The sequence below is a fragment of the Stenella coeruleoalba genome (assembly GCF_951394435.1).
Source record: "Stenella coeruleoalba genome assembly, chromosome: 11".
In the NCBI taxonomy this organism is placed as follows: Eukaryota; Metazoa; Chordata; class Mammalia; order Artiodactyla; family Delphinidae; genus Stenella; species Stenella coeruleoalba.
In genome coordinates, this window is record NC_137157.1 from 72,769,601 (window position 1) to 72,791,889 (window position 22,289).

General features: G+C 46.3%; 1 protein-coding gene across 3 annotated transcripts; it reads left to right on the plus strand.

The window, feature by feature from the left end:
* The first annotated feature begins 15,438 nt into the window (after positions 1–15,438).
* Positions 15,439–22,102, plus strand: LOC307193961 (uncharacterized protein). 3 transcript variants are annotated; one of them, XM_079936578.1, is made up of 5 exons: positions 15,439–15,524; positions 19,369–19,568; positions 20,040–20,172; positions 20,715–21,909; positions 22,035–22,102. In XM_079936578.1, exons 3-4 carry the CDS (start codon positions 20,099–20,101, stop codon positions 21,007–21,009), a joined length of 369 nt encoding a protein of 122 aa, XP_079792704.1. In that variant the 5' UTR covers positions 15,439–15,524; positions 19,369–19,568; positions 20,040–20,098; the 3' UTR covers positions 21,010–21,909; positions 22,035–22,102. The 3 variants fall into 3 exon arrangements, 2 of the variants coding, with proteins under 2 accessions (XP_079792704.1, XP_079792705.1); XR_013830444.1 differs by lacking the exon at positions 22,035–22,102 and having other exon boundaries at positions 20,601–21,906; XM_079936579.1 differs by lacking the exons at positions 15,439–15,524; positions 19,369–19,568 and having other exon boundaries at positions 19,987–20,172.
* The last annotated feature ends 187 nt before the right edge of the window (positions 22,103–22,289 follow it).

Consider the following 22,289-nt stretch of genomic DNA (forward strand, 5'->3'; position numbering starts at 1 on the left):
GATGCTGCCTCTTTAGATGGTGTGCTCTAATTTGCCTTTCTTCCACCTTTCTCACTGTTCTCATATTTGTTATGTACTTGCCCTTGGGTACCAGGTCTGAAAATAGCAAGATTTAAGCTTTCTATTAGGAAACCATCGCAAGGTAAAAAGAGTATGATGATCCTTGGTATCACCCTTCTGGCCTTTTCCACTGTTTTAACCCCAGCAGCAGAAGCATAAACTTTCCAGCTGTGTGAAGGACTCAGAACTGAGCCAGAGCAATCCCCAAACCAGCTGAAGTTAGTCTGTTAGCATTGTGCAGGCTGAAAGCTTTAAATAATCATTTCCAGTCATGCCTTCTGGTCATTTCCCTTTAGTGTACAGTTTCCACCTCCAAATTCTTCTCTTACACCCTGAGAGACTTGCCCAGAACTAACCTAGGAGACTCCACTTGGGTGAGTAATTGTCATTAGCCTCCCTTTAGTCTCTTAAGCATCTCTCCTGTTTAGGGCTGAAGTCTAGTTCTATACGATTTCAAGTAAAACTCCCATCCGCAAGTCACCCATCCATTCATCCAACCTTATCTAGTTAGTTAGGAAAATGGGGAATCGTATTGACAAGATCATTATCCTTAAGCGATTTGGAGCCTAGTAGGGAAATTAAAATGTCCACATGCAATTGTCATACTCTGAGACAAGTGCCTATCAGGTAGGGTTGCAGATAAAATACAGGACACCTGGTTAAACTTGCATGGTTTATTTGTTAAATCTGATAACCCTACCACCGGGGAAAGTGTTGGGTGCAAGGGAACACAGATAAGGAGGACCAGGGAAGTCTTCCTAGAAGCACTGCAATTGAGGCCAACACGAGAGGGGTTAAGTCAGAAGAGTTGCAGGATAGGGGAGGGCTCTGTGAAGACAGAGAATAGCACGTGTGAAGACCCTGACTTGAGAGCCGCCCCAGGAAATTCAGGGGCCTGAGGTTCAGGATGTGGGAATGTGGAGGGTGGAGGAGTATGTCAGGGGAGGGGAGACTGGAGACGTGATGAAGTCCTGCCATGGAATGTGGATGGTATCCCAAGCACAACAGGCCAGCCATTGTAGGACTTGAAGTGGCAGAGTGACATAAGATACACATTTGAGAAAAATCCTTCTGGCTGGAGTGTAGTGACTGATTAGAAGAGGGAGTCTGGAGACAGGAGAAGGTGGAGCAGTGTTTGCTGCAGTAAAGGTAGTGAGTGATGGCGGTGGCTGTGAGGAAGAGAGAGGAATGGATGAGCTACTTAGAGGATGGATGGGTAGATGTGGGAGATGAGGGAAGAGAAAGGTCCCACATGAAGATGGTTCCACTCAGTGGGACAGGAGAGGTAGGGAGAAGTGGGTACTGTGATGCCATTTGCCTGTTTGCCTCAGACTGGCTCCCTGCATTTCCACTGTTCTCCTCCATGTCACAGGACTGATCCTGCAAACCCCATTCCTCGCCAACTCTTTTCCAGGTAGGTTCAGCCAATGGAAAACATTGGCCAGAGGTTGGAGGGCAGGGGGATGGGAGAAGGCAATGTACTTTCCCCTCGCCCTCCGCTCTCTGTTCGGGCAGCTGCAGCAGGGCTGGTGGCCGCTTTGCTCTGAGTGGCTGCCCCACCAGGAAGCCACTCCCTCTGTGCCTCCAGCTCCTGCCTGGCAGCTGTGGCAACACCACTTCCTTCTTTGCCCCCCAGTCCAGCAGTGGGGTGGGTGTGATTTCCTCCGCTGTGACTCTCTGGGATGTCTCACCATCCCATTTGGCCTTTTAGCTTTTTCATCACCATATGAAATTTGTCATATTGAACTACCTGTCACTGGCTGTTTTTCTGAGTGGACATTAAGTAATATGGACGTGTTGGATATGAGGTGTCTTATGAGACATTTAAATGGAGACGTTTTACAGGGAGTCATATATAGATTGAAAGGTGCAGAGAGTGGTCTTAGATGGAGACAGACTTAGCTGGTAATTGAAACTAGGAGAGAGGATGAGGTCCTTCAGGGAGATGGCATAGAGGATGAAGAGCAGACAGCCTAATACAGAGCCCCGAGAAATACCCCAAGGAAAATCAGCTCAGCAAGACACTGGGAGGGTGCCGAGAGACAGAAAGCTGTCAGGAGGGTTGGGTGGCGCAGAAGCCAAGGGAAGAGATTTTCAAGACAGAGACGTTGTTGAAGATCTAACTCGGCTTGGCGGTCACATAGATAAGGATTGAGGAGTAGTCCCCTGGACTTGTCAATGGAGAAACCATAGGGGGCTTCAAGGAGATCAGTTTCATGAGAGTAGTGGGACAGAAACCAGATCGCAGTGTAGATAGGAGGGGAGCAATGCGGGGCAAGTCAGGAAATTGATGACAAAGGGAAAGAAGGAAGGAGTGGATGAAGGACAGGAGAATAGAATGGAAGAGGGCATTTCCTTGTGGCTCTTTATCTCTGGCTGGGAGGGGCCAACAGAGAAGGAGAGCGTGAAGATGTAGGAAGAGAGGGTGGCATCCCTAGCCCAAGGAGGACTGGCCCCTGTCTTCAGCTCCCACCAGCTGGATGTTCCTTTTCTCTAGCTTTCCACATAGGCTGTGGAAGTTGCCCCTTGCCTCCTTGGATCAGCTGCCATTGATTCGTTTGTCCTTTTCTTATTTCTCAGAACATCTGGGTAATAAGTTATGTGAAGACAAACAAATCAGCACTGATGGTTAATTTTCTTGAAAAATCCCCCAGGCAGGTACCATTTTGGAGAAATAAATATTGTGCCTCAAAAAGCCAAAGTAGCCCATTTTTCCTCTCTCATTGGGAGAGGTTGCTGTTTCTTGGAGAACCCAATGAAGAGGGTGACTCGCACTTAGGAATAACGTTGCTTGAAAAGTGCAAAAGGTGAGGTAGTTTGGCTATGTGGGGTCTCTGAGGCCTGAGACTTCCTGAGAGATGGCAGACTCACAGCTCCCATTTCCATCTGAACCTGGGCTATGAGCTCATCAAATGAGATGGTAAATAAAGTCACTGACATGGTTTAAAGCATAATTTTGTTCTCTCTTTTTCACTCAGAGCAAATTTAATGGAATTTGTATACAACATATGGATGAAATATCCATACAATGGGGCTTGACCGTATCCTCATGATTCCCCTTCCCTTTTCTACATCTGACCCCTTTAGCCCTGCAGACTTAAACCCACACCATCAATCCACTCAGTCGGTCCACTGAGCATCTCTTCCTCCTTCGCATCTGGTTGTTGTCGTCACCTTGTTCTCCACTACCGCCTCCTGCAGTAGCTGTTAGGTCCAGGGAGCTTGGTTCATGGTGAGCAAGTAACTGTCAACTCCATGGACAGGTGGAAGTGACTTGGCAGCTGGAATGAGCCCACCCTGAGTTAATTATACCAGTGAGGGTCAAGGAGAATGGGGATGCAGATGGTCTGCAGAGTCCCGGCAGTTCTGAGACACATGCTCCTGGATCCACACGTTGCTCCATATCGAGCCTTGCCTTTCTTTCTTCTCTCTCTTGACTGCATCCACGTTTCTGCTCTCCTTGTCCCTTTAGGGGAGGGAGGCCAGTACCAGCCCAGGTGTAGTCCCCAAATGCTTCCTACTTCCAGGCCCTTCGCAGACTTGTATATCCACTTGCTTGGGTTGCCCTGGCATTCGTGATAACAAGTTGAGTGGTTTCTGCCCTAGGCTCTCTTTTCTGGCATCCTTCCTTGCTGAAATGTCAGAGGAGGCCATTTAGAGTGCATAACCGCCAGTTGACCCGAGAGCTGGACCCGGGCAATCAGAGACTCCTCACCCCCTCCCCTGACCTTGGAATATACATTCTGCCCACCGTTCCCACAGTGGGAACCATGTTCAAGGACTCAGCCTTGAGAGAGTAATGTGTTCTTGAAACCATGTGGACAGTATAGTGACTGAACCCTGTTAAGGTCTCTGTGTAAACTCAAGATTCTGGTGGGTGGGTGCTGAGATCTATTCGTCTTTCAGCTGACCAAGGCAAGCCTTGTAAGCAGGTTCCCTTGCTTGTTAAAACTGCCACTGACTAGTCTGGAGCGGGCTGCCTCTTTCTTCAGTCTCTCGTTGCCCTCTGTGTATAGGGGCCAGTTTTCACACCAGCATATAATCTTAATGCTTTGTTTTCTTCCAAGTATGTACAAATCAAATAATGCTTTTGTGATGAAAATTATACAACATTATGCAGAGAACCAAACATACTTTCAATTACATCTTTGATGTACTTACTAGTTGGTGTTAAATTGACATATTTCTTCACCCGTGTTCTTTGGACTGTTTTCTTCATTCATGTCTGTTTTTCTTCAGATGATTTTCTAGTAATTTATACAAATATGTGGATCTGGATAAACTAATATATTTTACTCTCAATTTCAGGTTGCATCCTTTGCTGTCCAACAATCATTGGAGTGCTGTTTTCAATATGTCCATGCAGGGATTCAAAATAACAAAAATGCTTTTGAAAAATAATGTCGTAGGTTGACAGAGTGGTTTATAAATTATAGAATATGCTTATGCTCTTAATTATTCATCACAACCCTGCTTATCATGGCTGGAATTGCTGCTACACCTGTGGGGTGAGCTGGGGGCTGGCTGTAGCCAGGCCAGGGTCCTGACTGGGCCACATATCTTTTATGTCCCAGCTAGTAACAGGGGCTTGTGTTCATGGGGGTAGCAGGGCTCCAAGAGGGAGAGTAGAATCATCATGGGACCTAGCTCTGAACTGGCACACCATTGTTTCTGCTGCCTTCTATTGGCAGTGGCATGTCACCTAACTTCAAGGGTGGGGAAATCAACTCTGCCTCTTGATGAGAGAAGTTGGAATGTCACATTGCAAAGAGTGAGGACACAAGGAGTCAACCTGGAGCCATTTTTGCAATTTGGGATGTGGCTTGGTGCCTTCCTCAAGGAGGTCATCCAAAACCATTTTTCAAACATCCAAGGTTCCTATAAATCTCCACCTCTGGTTTGGCGGCCCCTAAAAATTCCCAGTCAGTTTTGGTAAGGGGACACTTGGTGACAGTATTGTCTTTCGAAATGAGTAGTTCTTTTATCGACATTACGTTGCTCCCCATACATTATTTATAAGGTTTCCCTGTTTGTATGTGCAAAATATTTCTGTGTATATTTTGAGAAATAAATTGTACAGGCCTCTTTTTTATCTTTCACACACCCTAGAGATGTTATAGAGGCAGTCAAAATGTCCAAATATTTGAGAAATTGGAACAATCAAGAGTTCCCTGTATGGAATGCTGTTAACGATGGCAATTCCTGCTACAGTACCTTTCATCTGAGACACTTAGGGTCTGTTAACAGATTAAAAGTAGTAAAAGATGCTGGTCGAGAGAATTTTTTTTTTCATCAGACCAATAAAATAATATTTATTATTCATCAAGAGATTTATATAAAAATCTAGTTCTTTAGGTAAGCAGAAATGTTTTAAAAAGTAGAATGCACCAACTGGCCTCAGCAGATATTTTCATCCTCAAAGTGATCATCACCTCATTTCAACCTAACAAACTAAAACATTTTGGAAAATTACAAGCCAGATGATTGTATCATTTCCATCTTTAAGAATGAAGAGAAATTAATATATGCCACACACATGCATTCATCCTAAGGAACTGGTCAGAATTACTGTTACTGAAGAGAAGACAGGAAATGAAGACTTCTTGGAGAGGGTGGTGGACTTCCATACCTCTTAAGTAGACTTTGATGAATTGATCTTGTTTCGACAATAGTTGATGCTTTCAGCAGTTCCTTTATCCTCTCACTCAAATCGATCTAAATTTCTGAGGAGTTCAGAATGAATATTTTCATGGGTTAGCTTTCCAAAGTGTTGACTGGATGAGCAAATACAAAGGCAATCCTCAAGTTTCTTCTGAACAACTTCAGGCAGTATCAAGCAAATCAAAGCACAAAGCCATGGTAGTTGAAGCTCCTCACTCCCTTCTTTCGATTTCCCCTTATAAAAGGCATACTGGACATGCTGAAAAGTCTAAATAACTCAACAGGTCCTCAGAGTCCTCTGACACTTTATATTTGCATGTGTTGTTCAGAATATGTTGAGACTTAGTTCATTCCTTCCAGTACCCAAATTTCTCTTACAAGCAAAGTTTTGATAGTTTTACTACCTGAAGCTACGTTTTAAGAAATGATGTTTTAGGTGTTCCAATTTTAGGAGAAGTTACAATTAAAAACACTATCCATGTAAACATCATAGTCAGGAAGCAATTTGTATGGAACAGTATATCCTCTGATTTGATTTACTTTTTCCCATTGCCTTATTTGGAAGATGTTAGTAAATCTCCATATCAAAAAAATCTGGAGTTTCTTGCATTTCCCAGAAGATCAGAATTGAAATGACAGGTAGTAGAAGCATAGAAAAAAATGCCATCCTTGAGATTCCATTACGATTACTTAAAATCACAGATAATTCAGATTATCCTGAAAGACATTCTTTCTGCTTGATTTTTCTTTGGCCCATTCAATATATGCCCCACACAAATCCACACTTTCTGGTTTGTGCCCAGTTTTCATATTAGACAGAGCCTGCTGCTTGGATTCTTTGTAAAATTCAATTTTTCAACTAGAAAGAACAATCCAGGAAGTAGACCAGTTTTTCCTTAGTTTCTTTCCTCCATCTGTAATTTTAGCTTTTTGAAGATAACCTTCTTTTTCAACCATCAGTTGTTCCAGTGGAGGAATGACATCTTTCAAGACATGCTGTGAATGATTCCTTCTGTGCCGGGATACAGGTTCAGTGACCTTCCCAACATCGGTGAGGATCATGGATTTACTTTGGCTCAGCCTGCTGTGATGGCTGTTGGCATTTTTGATTCTCATTTGCACAGCTCCAGTGCCTTGGCGGGTGGGATTCAGTGTTTCCACAGAGGTATCAGAATTTGTAGACTTCTGCATATTACAATGTTATCCATACACTACAGCCATAACTTTTGCAGTTCGAGGTGCCACAACAAAACGGACAGAGATTTATTTTTCCTTCTTCACAATCTCACGGATAGAAAATTCAGGTTCGTCCGTACGGTACATCTGGGCAACCTCGGACTACGAATTTTTTTTCTGGCACCCTATCGCTTAGAGGAAGCACTGCAAGGTTACGCCTTAGCATGTCCGATTGGCCGGAAGCACTACTCCGAGAGAATTTTCATTATCTTGTGCTCTGTAAACTTGGATGGTCATTGGTTTGAATGGGCCTGAAAATGCATTTTTATTACTAGGGGCATAGAAGCCTCTAGCGGTATTCTTAATAAAGCAAGGTGAGTTATAAGAAATCTGAGTTATAAGCAATCATCTGATGGAGGGTCAATGTACCACACTCCATTTGAAGCAAAATACAATGTAAAAGTCTTACCATGGAAGAATATCTTTATATGATCTTTAAAAAATATATACTTCAAGAAAAATAAAGACATGACACCATATTCAGTTTAAAGTCAGTGACTTATAAGCAAAACAAAGCAAAGCAAAGACAGTCTGATTAAGGCCGTTGCATTGTTCTGGCATTTTTTAGGTCTCACCCATGTGTGTGGCCTTTTTAGAACCTAAAATTCTAGGGCACAGAGAACTTCATCTTGACATAGGACTGAGCAAATGCACGGAGCGTTTCTCAATAAATAGGCATTAAATTCTAAGTCCAGAAGGAGCCTTGAGATGCCCTCTCTTTACTCCTTGGTAGAACTGTTTTAACCAGCCCCCCAAAAACAGATTTTTTTTTCTTTAAACCTCAAAATTCACAGATTCCACAATCAGAACTTACTTCTCATATTGCCTTGTGGTCTGCTCTGGGCATCTGTCGAATGGTGTAAACTCTGCGTGGGAACCCTGGCCTACCCTCCAGGCCCACCGTTTGGGCTGCTGTGGTGCCATGCTGTGCTCAGGGACCTTCTTCTTTGGAGGTCTGGGCTCCAGTGAGCCTTGTTCATGTTCTTTTATGGAACCTTGGGTGCTTGACCACTCTGACCCTCAGTCTCATTTGCAGGCTCTCGGGAGGATTAAAAGACCTCATGTGATACCCAAGTGACTGAGGCAGAGTAGGCTCGGGATGAATCTTTGCCTCGTTTTCATTAGCTGCGGAGAAGAGGATGACCCTAAGGATGAGCTACGTGGACTCCAGCTTGGTGCCTCTCCAACTTTAATATGGGTATGCCTCTTTTGTGGATCTTGTTAAATGCAGGCTGTAATTCAGTAGTTCTGGGTGGGGCCTGGATTCTGTGCTTCTAACGAGCTCCTAGGCGACGGTGACCCTGAGAGCAAGGGTCCAGCTCCTGCCTTTCTCCCTTCTTTCTGGAAGAGCAGGACGTCTGCCCCCCAGGAGGAGAAAACATCCGCAATGTGACTACTAGTAACCAGCTTCCCTCACAGGCAAGGGACCTTTACCACTGCTCCCTACCATATTGTCTGAGGCGCAGCAAGCCAAAACACTGACATGCTGAGGTTTGCAGCAAAGAGGAGGTTTATTCACAAGGCAGCCAAGTGAGGAAGTGACGTGACAATAGGTCTCAAATCCGCCTCCCCAAAGGCAAGGGGCTTGGGGTATCTAGGGGATAAAGAATAAAGAAGCAGGGCAGTATGAGGCATGGGGAGCATGAGGAAAGGTGATTGGAAAAAGGTGTGCTCATCATTGTTCTGAGCTGGCGTAAGTAGGCTACGGGGCTCAGCACATTCTCAGGCTGTAGTTTTCAGCCCTCTGATGGCAGGAGGTCAAAAGGCACTGGCCCAGGTGGAAGATCGGTGGTCCTCTCCAGTCTTAACCAGCTCAGCCTAATTAGACACAGCTGATTCCAAGTTCCTGGACAATACCCGGGGCAAACATCTTATTGCTTATGCTACATGCTATTTGGAGGACGTGCAAGTGTTCAAGCTACCTTGAGGAGTGAAGACAGGATTTGACTAATCCTTACACATGGTTTCACCTCCAGATGAGCAGAAGAGGCCTGTAGGCTGAATCTGGCTCCTGGCACCTGGAATTGGAGGCAGATGGTTTAAAAACAGGCTCTCCCACCCTCTGTGTTATCTTAGGTAGATAGACTATTGAACCTTCCTGTGCCTGTTTCTCCACCAGCAGCATGGGGACACTCAGAGTCCCTCTCTTGGGGGCTGTTATGGGGGTTCAGTGAGATATAGATGCATGCACAGGCACACGGGAGACACCCAGTGTGTGTTAGCTTCGTGCTTACTTTTATTAGGAGACCAGTATTGTTAGAAGATTTCTGGTTTGGACCACAAATTAGATAGGTGGTCATTACTATAGTTTATGCAACAGCAATTCACATTACCATTTGCAAAAAAGCAGTTGGTTGTCCAGTGGGGATTATAAACATCCATTTACCATGAGCTACTGAACAGATACTTTACACAGTAACTACTTCAAGTACTATTTAAGATCAATTCTCTATGTTGTCTTAAGCAGTTGTTAACCCCCAATTTTGTGAATAGTACCAAGTAAGTCACTTGAACATCAGCTAGAGCAATCTGTTTCACTTAGCAAGCCTAAAGCTATAGTTCAACAATTTTATTTACTGTTCTATGACAAAAATTACTCTCAACAGCTATGCCCTGGATAAGTAATCAGCTAAAGCTAGTTTGACTGACCAAATTTGATTTACTGAGTTAATAAGCCAGTTGATTTAGAAAGGTCTAATGTATATTTCTCATCCATTCAGCATTAAACTGTTTCCCATGCCTAAAATGTCTTTTTTCCCATTCGTACATATCCAAATTCCTACTTCTGTGCCATAGTGCTTGGCTGAACTACACCTGCCTTTAGTGAAACTTTTCTCACCTGCACAATTGGAGATAATTTTAGTCTCCTCAAGACTCCCACGGGGTTACCTCTGTTGTGACACTTGACGATTTGGTGGCATATTTTATTTTATTTTATTTTATTTTAAATAGCCTCCAGTTACTCTGTGCACATCAAACAGTAACTGCTTTCTCCTAGTAAAGGTGCATAACAATTTTCTGAACTCTTCTGCTCTGGGCAAGATTCATAAATACACCAGGCAAACATAGTGAAAGAGGAGACAGTACTTGTGTTATATTCAGTTGGGTCTTGATACCTAAGTGTGACTCTTAACCAAGGATTATGCAGTAATTAAGGACACAGGTTAAAGTTGTTTAGAGTGTGTCCTAAAGTCTCACTGGCAGAATTTAAATCTCTACTCTGGAAATTGTAGACCTGAGACAAATTACTTCCCTAAACTTCATTTCCTACATCTGAGAAAGATAATAGTATCTACCTTGTAGAAGACTGAATAGTACCATTGCCCCCACCTTCTAATCCCCAGAACCTGTGAATGTCACCTTAAATGGCAGAAGGGACTTTGCTAATGGGATGAAAGTAAGGGTTTTGAGATGGGGAGATTCCTCTGGACTACCTGGATGGACCCAGATGTAACCACTGGTGTTCTCGTAAGAGAGAGGCAGAGGGAGTTTTTACTCCAAAGAGAATGTGATGATGAAGTTGGGGTTGGATTGATGTGGCCAGAAGTCAAGGAATGCTGTCAAGGAAACAGATTCTCCCTTAGAGCCTCTAGAAGGTGGATGGACGGCCTTGTCAACTCCTGGTTCCAGCCCAGGGAAACTGGTTTTGGACCTCTGTCTTCCAGAACCATAAGAGAATGAGTGTGTTTTGTTTTACACAAGCTCATTGGTAGTAATTTGTTACAGCAGCCATAGGGAACTAATGCGTACCTCATAGGAACTATTTCTCCAATTAAAATGTGTGACTGGAAACACACTTGGTGGCATGTCTGACACACGGTAGGTATGCTACCATGGGTAGTTCTTGGAAACTAAAGCCTTGGTTTTTGAGGAATCATCAAAACCAGTACAATGGTTGCCATGTTCCTCCTTGTTCATCCTGGTGACAAACCTGTAGAGAGAGCTCCATCCTTTCCCACAGGACGCCCAACCCTAGTACTTACAGGGAAGAGGTTATGTCTCACTTCAGGCACCTTCCTCTTTTCCTTTATACTTTTTTTTCATTAATCTTCATCCAACTGACCTTTCTAAGTTAAAAAACAAACAAACAAAACAAAACCATTTCTCAATGGATTCAGATACTACCCAAGTGAGTATTCCAACCATGTTCTTGTTCTTCCGGGTCTCATCACCAGAAATTTCTGAGATGAAATCCTCTCTAGTTTCTAGGATAAGTCATTTTCTAATTTCTCCCTTTCTAGTTCACAGTCTTGTCAGTTTAGTCCATTCCCTAACCACAACATCTATTAAGGTGACACAGCAAAGTGATGAAAGTCTCGATGGTCTGATTTTCATCCTGGGTTTCTGCCCCCTACTTACTGTGTGACATTAGACAAGCTATTCAACCCCTCTGGGCCTCAGTTTCCCCCAAAAAAGGTGAATATTATGAACATTACCTACCTATAGGGTTGCCATTATGAGGATTAAGTGAGTTAATATTTGCTAAGCACTTAGAATATTACTTGTTACAGTCTAAGCACTACAGTTGTGCTTGTTAATAATAATAAATGCAATTCCAAGCATATAACTTACTCAACTTTCTGTCATAACTTTGAAGTGTTGGTCTATCTGTTGGCCAGCATTGCAGGTAAATGAGTCGAGGCATGGGCTGAGGCATTGCTACCAGTGAGTGTTGTGTTCCCAGAACTAGGAAGAGCCGTGTGAAATAGGTAGTGGTTCTACTTGGAGACGGGGCAGACTGGAAAATGACAGCCCTGGGAAGCAGGTGTGGTGTCCATAGGTTTGGTGTCAGAGCTGCTGCCTGTTGAAGCACCGATGCCGGCCTAAGCCGTAAATGAGGGGGGCTGGGACAAACAGGAGCAGAATGGAAAGGGAAAACAGGGGAAGAACGGAAAAAGATAGCCTAGGGAGGAGGTGTGGTGTCCATAGCTTCGGGGTCAGAGGTGCTGCCTGCTGCAGCACCGATGACACCCGAAGCCGTAAATGGGGTGCTGGGGAAAAGAGGGGCAGAATGGAAAGGGAAAACAGGGGCAGAACGGAAAACGGTAGCCTGGGAAGGAGGTGTGGTGTCCATAGCTTTGGGGTGAGATGGGCTGCCTGCCTGATCTGAGAAAAGTGAGTGACAGTGGGAGAGCTTCTCCCTAGCTGCTAACTCTTCTCAAGGTCTAGCAGGCACTGAACACTGGCCGGCTCAGCCTGGGTGTTGACATTGCATTGTACGTGTCACAGAGCAAGGGCGGGCGGGTCAGGGGGTGGGCTGGGGGCCCCACGCAAGCCCAGCCCCTGGAGAAACCCGGCTCGAGGGCAAAGAGCCTGACCCCTTCTGGACTTTCTAGCGGCTGGGACTTGTCGCTGTGGGTGGCAGGTGTTTGGCACCGGATGGGCCACCATGCAGAGACTGTTGGGGACTGTGGAAGCCTTCTCCTCCAGAGCTCACCCTGCCTGGGCACCAGCTCTGCAAGCCCCTCAGCCCTGGGTATGTATCGGCCAGCCCTTCCCCACAACGGGGCCCAGAGGCCAGAGCCTGCCCAGAGCTGAGTGCAGGAGGCACCCAGAACGTGCCAGGCTGTGGCCCGCCTCCTCCGTGGACCTCCCCAGCTTGTCCGCGAGCCCTGGAGACAGGAGCGCCTTCTCCAGGGCTGCTGAGCTGCCAGCATCACCATGAGCCAGGCGGTGAAGGTTTCTGAGCAGGGGATGCAGAGCCCTGACCCGACTGGATGCTGCACCCCACGATGTCCCTTCCTGGCAGGTAGGTTCTTTTTCTTCACTTGTTTTTCGAAATTTGGTAAAAGAACATTTAAACCTTCGACTGTTCTTCAGGGTATACAGATGGTAGTGGCTTAGCCGGGATTCGAAGCAAGCCTGTGTGATTCCAGAGCTCGTGCTCTGGACTCTGGTGCCTCCTTATCATATATGCTTCATGTGTTACTTTTTCTTTTTTTTCTTGAAGTCCTTATGATACTTAGCCCTAAGTGCCATACCTGTAATGAACACATACACTGCCCTGTAGGAGGTGTTCTTTTGTTCAACGCGTGAATTGGTCATCCACCACACTGGGTTCTAATCTCAGAAGATAGGTCAGGGACCACCAGTTGTCAGCATAGCACCATCCCACATTTCTAATTGAGGCTTGCAGCCTAGATTTTTCCCTTTGGTCTAGTTTGAAGGATCCAGGTATGTAAAGCTTATATTCTAGATAAATCAGGGGCTATCCTGAAAGGAATTCATCAATGAATTATTCTGTATGGATTAGAAGCCAGTTTCTCTGGCCTTCCTGGAGTATATCCAGTAAGGCATCTCATTCATGTCTAGAAAGCAAATATATCATTTATTGCAACTTCAGCATGGAGTGATGTATTGGTTTAAAATAAAGTAACGATCAACACAATTTGGTCATTGTGAGTATGCTGGCTGGGTCCACTCTTTACTACACATATGTAACTCTAGAGCTTCTTACGCCCCATAGAGGAGACATACTCTTGTGTGTCTAGGACAAGGGAAACATGTGTTGTTATTCAGGAGCTGGAAGCTACAGCATGACAGGAAAGAATTGAAAAATCCTGGTCTTGGTCTACACATCACTTTACCTTGTTCAAATCTTGTTTCTTTGGCTTGCTTCATTGGAGTGTTTTCTCTCTTCTGGGACTGACATTGTGTGTTATATATCAGGCATGTAACATGTAGAAGTTTCAGAACCCAGAATCATATAGATCAGTAAAAATTGATATATTTTTGTTTATTTAAAATCACACTGGGCATAATTCATGTATTCCAAAAGTAGTTTGACCCTCTGCTCATGAGATTCTTTTTATGGTATGTCAAAGCAAATTTGGACTTCCATCCCCAATAAACTTTGAGGTTGGAGGACACAAAAGCTTTTGCTCAGACCTAAATTCTGTCTGAAAAAAAAAGGGTAACTATTATAAGCCCTTTCTAACCTCTCCAGGAGCAGAAATGATTTACAACTATGGCATTGAACCCTAATTTCTTGATCTCATTTGAGAAGAGTTCAGTAAGAAACAGTGTCTTGATTTTTGTTTGTTGGTTCCCTGTTTTCTTGTCTTGCTTACCAACAATCCACTGTAATACATGAGTGAGTATGGCAGCAGGCTGAGTGTTCCCTGGAGCTCATTAAGTGAACGTTTTTTCCTAAAATGACTTTTGTCTCCTTGTTTTCAGCCCCTCTTCTTTCCTCTGTCCTTTACTATAACCAGGGCTCAGCAAAAGCTGACTGGCTTTGTGCAGACCCTACTTAGGGTAGTCTTTTCTTCATTATTTTATTCATGGCCCCTCCATTTCATTGTTTGCCTTCTCGAAATGTGTTGAAATCTTTCTGTGGTTGATGACTTCCACAATGTCTTGGCTTTTATTGGTTGATTAATTTTGGTATTTCTGCAGTTTTATTTAAACATGGTTTCAGGAGGACCAGAAAGTAAATATATTTCCTAGTCTGCCATCTTGAGCTGAAAATCCCTGTGGATTTTAGCATCCAATGTTCCCATGGGTAAAAAACCCAACCTTGGCATTAATAGATGTACACTCAAGATTTCAGCTTTTCTTGAGCAATCACTAAGGATTTAATAGGCGGTCACTTCTAATGGGAAAATAATAACTATCTCATGGCGTTGATTTGAGGATTAACTTAGATAATGGACAAGAAAATGCTTTGTAAGGTTTTAAAATCTATAAAAAATGTTTTTTGTTATTATTTGATTTGTTGCTATCTCAACTTTAGCTGACAGTTGTTTGTGACCTTGCTTATGTGAGAAAATGCCTTCTGGTTTATTGTTTTGAAAGCCAGATTATATTTTTCAATAGCTCAATGGAAATGGCATCATTTGTGAAGTTGAAGGGTGAAGGCATAAATGTTTCTTGACATTTGAATCAACTATTGGTCTTCTGGGGCTTGTCCTTATTCTCCTGCAGTCTCTGATCAACATGGCATCCAGAGAGATCCTGTTAAAACATAAGTCAGATCATGTCACTCAAGTCTCTTCAATGGCTTCTTCACAGGAAAAGCAAAGTCCTCAAAGTGCCTCCACAGCCCTAGAAATGTGGGCCTCTGTTTCCTCTCTGACTGTTTTCTTCTCCTCTCCACTTTGCTCCCTCTGTTTTCCACACACTGACATCCTTTCTGCTCCTTGGATACTCCAAGCCCACTCTTGCCTCATCGCCTTTCCATCTGACTGTTCCCTCTGCTTGTACTATTCACTTCCCAGATATGCACCTTGCTCCCTCTCACAACCTTAGGTTCCCTCGTAAATTTTATCTTCCCCAGAAAGCCCTCAGTGATCACTTAGTTTCAGATCGCAGCCTCCTCCTACCAGCTAACAATCTCCATCTCCCTTCCCTGCTTGCTGTTTTTCTCCAGCACTTACCTGATATACTAGTTATTCTACCCATTTATTCAATTTTTATTTACGTATTTACACTTATGATTTTATATTTGCTTCTTTACTTTTGTCTCTCCCCTCAGCTCGAGAGAGGCTGTATTCATCTGTGTTAATCACTGCTGTGTTTCCTGAACATGCCTAGAAAACATACTGAAGAAGGGTGCCTGAAATTTGGTAAGGGATCCATCAATTTTCTTGGCTGAATGAAGAAATATGTTCATAAATTAATGGACAAATCTCTGGGGTTTCTGAATTAAGGACTAATGGGAAGAGGAAGGCAAATTGTTGGGACAGGGTACTGCAAGAAGTAGTATTTGGAGTACTCTGATAGCTATCCTAATAGATAACATTTTGTTCATTTAAATAGTTTTAACGAGAGAGCTGGGAACTAGGGACACACAGCATCGAGGTTTTATAATGCATTCTGTAGAGTTCTTTTCAAGTGTGTTCAAATATCATTGAAAATATATGCATGCATATAAACCTCTGTTACTTTATTTAGTGCTTTACAAGAGCCCCTCAAGGAAGGGGTAGTAGCAACTATCAGTATCCTTCCTTTATGATGAGCTTAATTTATTCAAAATTACATCATAATTTATTTGTAACTGTGAAACTAGACTTAGTTATTTAGTAGACCCCCCCTAGAAACCTATGACATTAATAAAACCAACAAAAATGTGTTCAGTTTCCAGTGATACACACACTACAGACTCAATTATGTGTCATCCATTTTAATGAAGGGAAGAAGTGACTTAACAAACACAGAGCAAACAGAATATGAAGTTTTGTCCTCCATTAATATTAGTAATGGATAAAGTGGGCTCCAACGCCTTCAAGGTAGCTTGAGACCCATCATCTCTGTCATGGACAGGGGGATGCTCGGCCAGGATGTCTTTCTCTGTCACTGAGAAAAATTTCCATAATATATAATGATACTTACTGAAACAGATATGGGGCATTTGGGTAATTAGGCATCCGTTAGCATATTTTTCCGGAAGCCTTGACTACAAAACGAAGATAGTAGATTTGGATACTTCCAGCTATGCAGAAGTTGTTTGGGTATTCATCTTTATGCCGAATGAAGTAAGCTTATTTCATCTCTGCAGCTTCCCATATACCATTTTCCCACCTGTTTTGTGTTTGGAAAGACTTTTAGAAATTAAAACTCAAGTTAAAAAGTGAGTGACGGGCTTCCCTGGTGGCTCAGTGGTTGAGAGTCCACCTGCCGATGCAGGGGACACAGGTTTGTGCCCCGGTCCGGGAAGATCCCACATGCCGCGGAGCGGCTAGGCCCGTGAACCATGGCCGCTGAGCCTGCGTGTCCGGAGCCTGTGCTCCACAACGGGAGAGGCCACAGCAGTGAGAGGCCCGTGTACCGCAAAAAAAGGAAAAGAAAGTGAGTGACAACTTAAATGATATATGGACTATTTTGCTGACTTACAAGAGCATGCAGAATTAAATATGACCCAGTTGAAATGTTAATTTTATTTTAATGTGTATATTGGGGTGGAGTCTTAAAGGTGCCAGAAAACAAGCATTTACCCATCCTGTTTGGAACTGCAGCACACAGGCACCTTCAGTTACCAGTTCTGTTCATTCCACAGAATCATCTTGGGAAAACATAACTGTTTTTTATGTACCTGGTATATATCTTAATTAGTTTGAAGAATTTCCCAAATACCTGTTAATATGTAGTTCTCCAATTCCAGTCTTGCCACGTCCTGTACCAGTGACACAGCACATAGGAGTTTTATTTCTCTTTCTTTCTCTGGGTTGTTGAGAACCCAACGAAAGAACAATGGAATGGCATCAAAGAGATCAGGGTTCTTGACTCAGATTTGCCATCAAATAATAGTGTCCTCTTGGGAAAATTGTAGTTATTCTAGGCCCCTTTCCTTTTCTTTACTTTGACAGAGCTGCACTAGATGACCCCAAGTAACACTGCACTCTTCGCAGTAGTAGCTTAGACGTTATTGGTTTTCTGAAACAAATGAAGACAGTGACACAGGAAGCTGTGCAACATCTCTGTAACTATGTTTTCTTAGAGTTGCCTCCATTTTACAGATGATAAGATGGCTGAGCACAGAAGTAGGTGTTTTGACCAGAGGTTCCAGAGTAGATGGAACTGAACCACAAGTTTCCTTCATTCCTGAAGCTCACTTAGCCAAAACATAGGCTTCTGAATATTAAGCTGTAAAGCATATTATCAGTATGCTTTAAAAGAAGCGGTTCTTCTAGGATTTCTAATTAATAGCAGGCGGTTTTGAAATTCTTAGAAGATCATCTAATTTTGTGAGATTTACACTCTATTTTCCTGTCAAGCAAGTTGTATTAGTGCCAGACAATCACCTGAGCTTCTGGATGCTTCTCTGAACCTCTTGAATTTTTCTTCTTGCTATCTGAAATTCATGCCAGATAAGCCTTTTTGTAGAGAGCATGTACAGACTTGTCTATTTTCATATAAGAAAGCGATGCAGTGAGCCAGGTCGGGGGTTAAGCCCTCATTCTCAGAGTGGTGTTGAGCTCCTGGTGAAATATTATCATCATTTCCTCAGAATAGAAGAGCAGTTATCTCAAGTTTTTAATGCCATTAACTATTTATACATTTATATATAATACATATATTTATTGTACCTACGAGGTGTGCTCTCTTTGGGAAGTACAAAGCTATTTGAGACGTAAGTTGTTCGTTTTTTTGTTTTCCCACAAATACTGTGACCCTTTGAGCAGGAAGGTCTATGGTTTACTAACATCTAGAACAAGCAGCTAACATGGTGTCTAAGATGTAGTCAATAAATATGAAATAGGTAAATGAACACATTTTTACGGAAGGGCCAGGACATGAACAAATAGAAAATTTTCATTTTCAGTCACAAAGCCACAACAGACATAAAAATGATACAGACAACAAGTGCTACGGTCATTCAAAGAAGGCATAGAATTGATACAACAAGGATCTCCTCTATGGCACAGGGAACTGTACTCAATATTTTGTAATAACTTATAAGGGAAAAGAATCTGAAAACGGAATCACTGTGCTGTACACCTGAAACGGACACGACATTGTAAATCAACTATATTTCAATTAAAAACCAAACAAACAGACAACAGCAACAACAAAAAACCAGAGAGGTCATAGAAGTTCTTATGAGATTCCAGAAGAGAAGAGAAGCCAAATGAGGACGGGAGAGGAGGCTTTTGAATCAGTTCAGAGGAGAAGTCACAGAGGAACTAGTCTTTGATCTGAACTTGAGATTAAGATTAAGATGAATTAATCTGAATTAATTAAGATTGCAACACAGGGATATTACAGATGAAGGTAATCACATAAACTTACTATACTGAAACTTGCAGAGGTTATGAGTATTGTTCAAGATCCCAAAGCAAGTGCATTGTGGAATCAGAATTTTAAGTGAGGCCTAATGAACTAAAAACAAAGAAACACAGAAACAAGCCCTTCCTGTGACACCACGTTGCCTTTGAAGTCGTTTTTTTTTGGCGGGTTGGCAGAAACTGGTTCCAGTGTTTCTTGCAGGAATGACTGGCCATAGGACTGGGCGTTGTAGCTTCCTGCCAGGCGGCCGAAAGTCGCAGGCAGGTGGGTCACTGGGACACACGCGGAGGGGCTCCTGCCCGGCTCCCTGGCCGCTCAGTGCCCCTGCCCCAGAGCGGGGGTGGGGGCCCCAAAGCAGCCTTGTCTGAGTCCCCTGCCACTAGAGAGAGTATTGGCCCAACACTTGTAGAAAACGGGGACCTCGCTGGCAGTTCAGTGGAGGGACACAAATAAATCTTTGCCGACTTTCTGCTGAAGCTCACGAGGGTTCACTCCTAAGCCTCTTACAAGGTCAGCTAGCTGCCGAGGCTGCGAGAGATGAGTCAGGGCTCGCCCTCCACCACGGAGAGATCGCTGGTTAAAGCGCTCACGAGGGAGTGAACCGCGTGTCCGCACCGACACGCATGGGCAGACCTCGTCGATGCCTTCTGTTCGGGGTATGAAGCCCTCTCCTGCCTCTTCCAGGCTCTCTAGAAAGCATGTGCAGAGCCTCCCACCCCACCCTCGGACTCCGCGGGCCACAGCTGGAGGGACCAGCCAAGGAACCGTGGCAGGAAGAGGCCAGAGGTCAGCGGGCCTCGGCCGGAGCCCGTCAGTCGGTCCCCATTCACACACCGCCAGACGATCCTCTTGATCTGGGCAGTAGCCGCCAACCGACCGCTGAGGTGAGCCCGGTGCGCGCTTGGCTACCTGGCATGGCTGGGAACCCCAGGATCTCCTGGCAGAGGCGGGCATTCTCCTGGGCCGGGTCTGCGGGCGTCTGCGTGTGCAGGGCCTGAACCACCTTGGCCAGGACGATCTGGCACAGGTTGAAGAGGCCTGGGGGGCGGGAGGAAGGAGACGGGGGGCTGGCACCGTGTCCAGGCCGCGCTTTCCAGCCGGGCAGACCGGAAGCCCCCTTCCCTTCCCTCGGTCCGGCCGCATCTGGGTTGGTCTCCCGGGACTTGACGAGCTTGTCCAGCAGCTCCTGAGGGACGGTGCTGCCCGTGCCCCACCAAGACTGGCAGCAGCGCCAGGGCCTCACAGGGCACGGCGCCCCCGGCCCCAGAGCCTTCCCTCTGGTTCTCATCACCGGCTGTCACCAGACTTGCATGCAACGTTCTTTTCTTTTCTCTTGTCTTCTTTACGTCCCTCAGCCACGCAATGCGGTGAAGCCCTGACGCTCGCTGCCACATCGATACACCCTGAGAACACGATGCTCAGCGAGAGAAGTCATACACAGAAGGACACACAGGGCGTGACCCCACTGAGGAGAAACGTCCAGAGCAGGTAGATCCACAGAGTCAGCGAGTGGGTTCCTGGTTGCCAGGGGCTGGCGAGGGGACGGAGTGATAGCTAAGGGCGTGAGGGACATTTTCGGGGTGACGGAAATGGTCCAAAGCAGTAGTGACGTCTGTACAGCTCAGTAAACTGTCCCCACACGCCCCGGTGCAGCCTGTGAGAGCATCGCTCTCAGGCTGAAGGGCTGACCACAGGAAGACTGAACGAGCAGTGGGTCCTGGGCCCAGATGCTCAGCTGGCGCCCCCCACGTGGGGAAGTCACTGGGACTTGCTGAGCCTCCACGGAGACTGGCAGCAGCCCCCGAGCTCACAGGGCACTGCACCCCCGGCCCCAGAGCCTTCCCTCTGGTTCTCATCACCGGCTGTCAGCAGACTTGCAGGCAACGTTCCTTTCTTTTCTTTTGTCTTTTTTCAAGGCAACTCTTGAGTACATGTATTTAACATGCAGGGAACCAGCCCTGACTCCTTGATCTGGGTCTTCCAGCCTCTAGAGCCTCGAGGACATCCATTTCCGTTATTTACGCGCCCAGTGCCTGGGGTTTGATGATGGAAGCTGACACCGAGGGCGTCACCACGTGCGGGGTGATGTCAGTGAAAGAATCCCATGGCGAGGGCCTGCCTGAGGACCACGCACGCCCGGGCCCTCCCCGCCCCCTGCCTGCAGCCCTGCGCCTGGGAGCGGAGCTGGTGCATCGCGTGCCCGACGTCATGGAAGTTGGTCTCCCGCTCATCATGCTGCAGCAGGGAGGGCAGGTTGGGCGTAGGCTTGGTGAAGTTGGCCACCATGGCCACGATGGCGATCTGGCAGCTCCCATCGTGCTGTAGGCAGCCCGGCTGCAGGCCGAAGCAGGCCGCGTGCCCGGACTTCCCCACCCTGTGGAGGGACGTGGATGGGGCCCCGCTTCCACAGAGGAGCCCCGGCCCACGGCCGACAGGTTCCCCCACGCACGCACCGAGGATAGAGGTCAGGTAGAACTTGCCGATGGATGACCTTGCCCGAGGCCGCGTCCCAGACCGTTTAGAGCCTCACGTCTTCGTGACACATGCTGGTGCCCTCCTCCAGGTCGAAGGTCAGCCCCAGCAGCTCCTGGGAGATGCCCAGCAGCCCGTGTGTGAGCGCCTGCATGGGGAAAGACTCATTGAGCAGGTACTGGTTCACGTGGTAGCGCGTCTCCTCCCCCTGGTTCATGTAGTAGCGCAGGTCCCAGGCGTTGATGGGGCCGTCAAAGTGCAGGCCCCGCCTCTGGCACTCGGCCTTCTTTAGCTCCAGGATCACGGCCGCTCCTGCTCCCCGAGGGGCTTCAGCTTCTGGGCCAGCTCACCTGCGGGCGGAGGGGAGAGGCTCGGCTACGTCCCTGGGGCGGCCCCCCAGCCACCCCTGACCCTGCGCCCCTCGAGGCAGAATGAAGGGTCTGGGAAGGTGACCCCCAAGGGCTGACACAGTGGGGTCTCAGGCAGCACCACGTCCGGTCAAGGTCCGCCTGACCCCGTCCCCACTGGGACTCAGGGGGAGGCGGTGTTACCTAGGACAGTGGCCACCTCCTGGCTGGTCTTGTCCATGTTCATCTCCAGCACGGAGTCGGCATGCATGCGGAACCCCAGCAGGCGGGACTTCAGGGCCTGCAGCCTCACCAGCTCCCTGAGGATCACGCAGTTCTCCTGGAACCCAGAGACGGAAGGCGCTGGGGACCGAGGGCCATGCCCTCCCCGCGGGCCCCGGGCCAGGTCTCTGCAGGCGGGCAGGGCTCCCAGGCCACTGGTGGGCACAGCCAATCCCCCTCCCTCCTCCTCCTGGCCCGGATTTCTAGACACTTTGGTGCTGTCCTAACACGTGGTCTTTATTAACACAGGTCCTTTTGGAACCGGAAACGGCATGAACGTGATGGGCTCTAAGGCCAAGGGCAGGAAGAAATGCGGCCAGTCTTTCCAGGAGCCACCAAGGGGCCTCCCCGGGCTCAACAAGACAAACACGGCTGCCGTGCAGACAGTAGCTCAACCCCACGGCACCCGAACACCCAGCCCCTGGACAGTGAGACACCTGTTGCTGCAGGTGGCCCGTGGCTCACTGATGAGGCCCGGCCCCAGGCATACGCCACCTTCTCTGG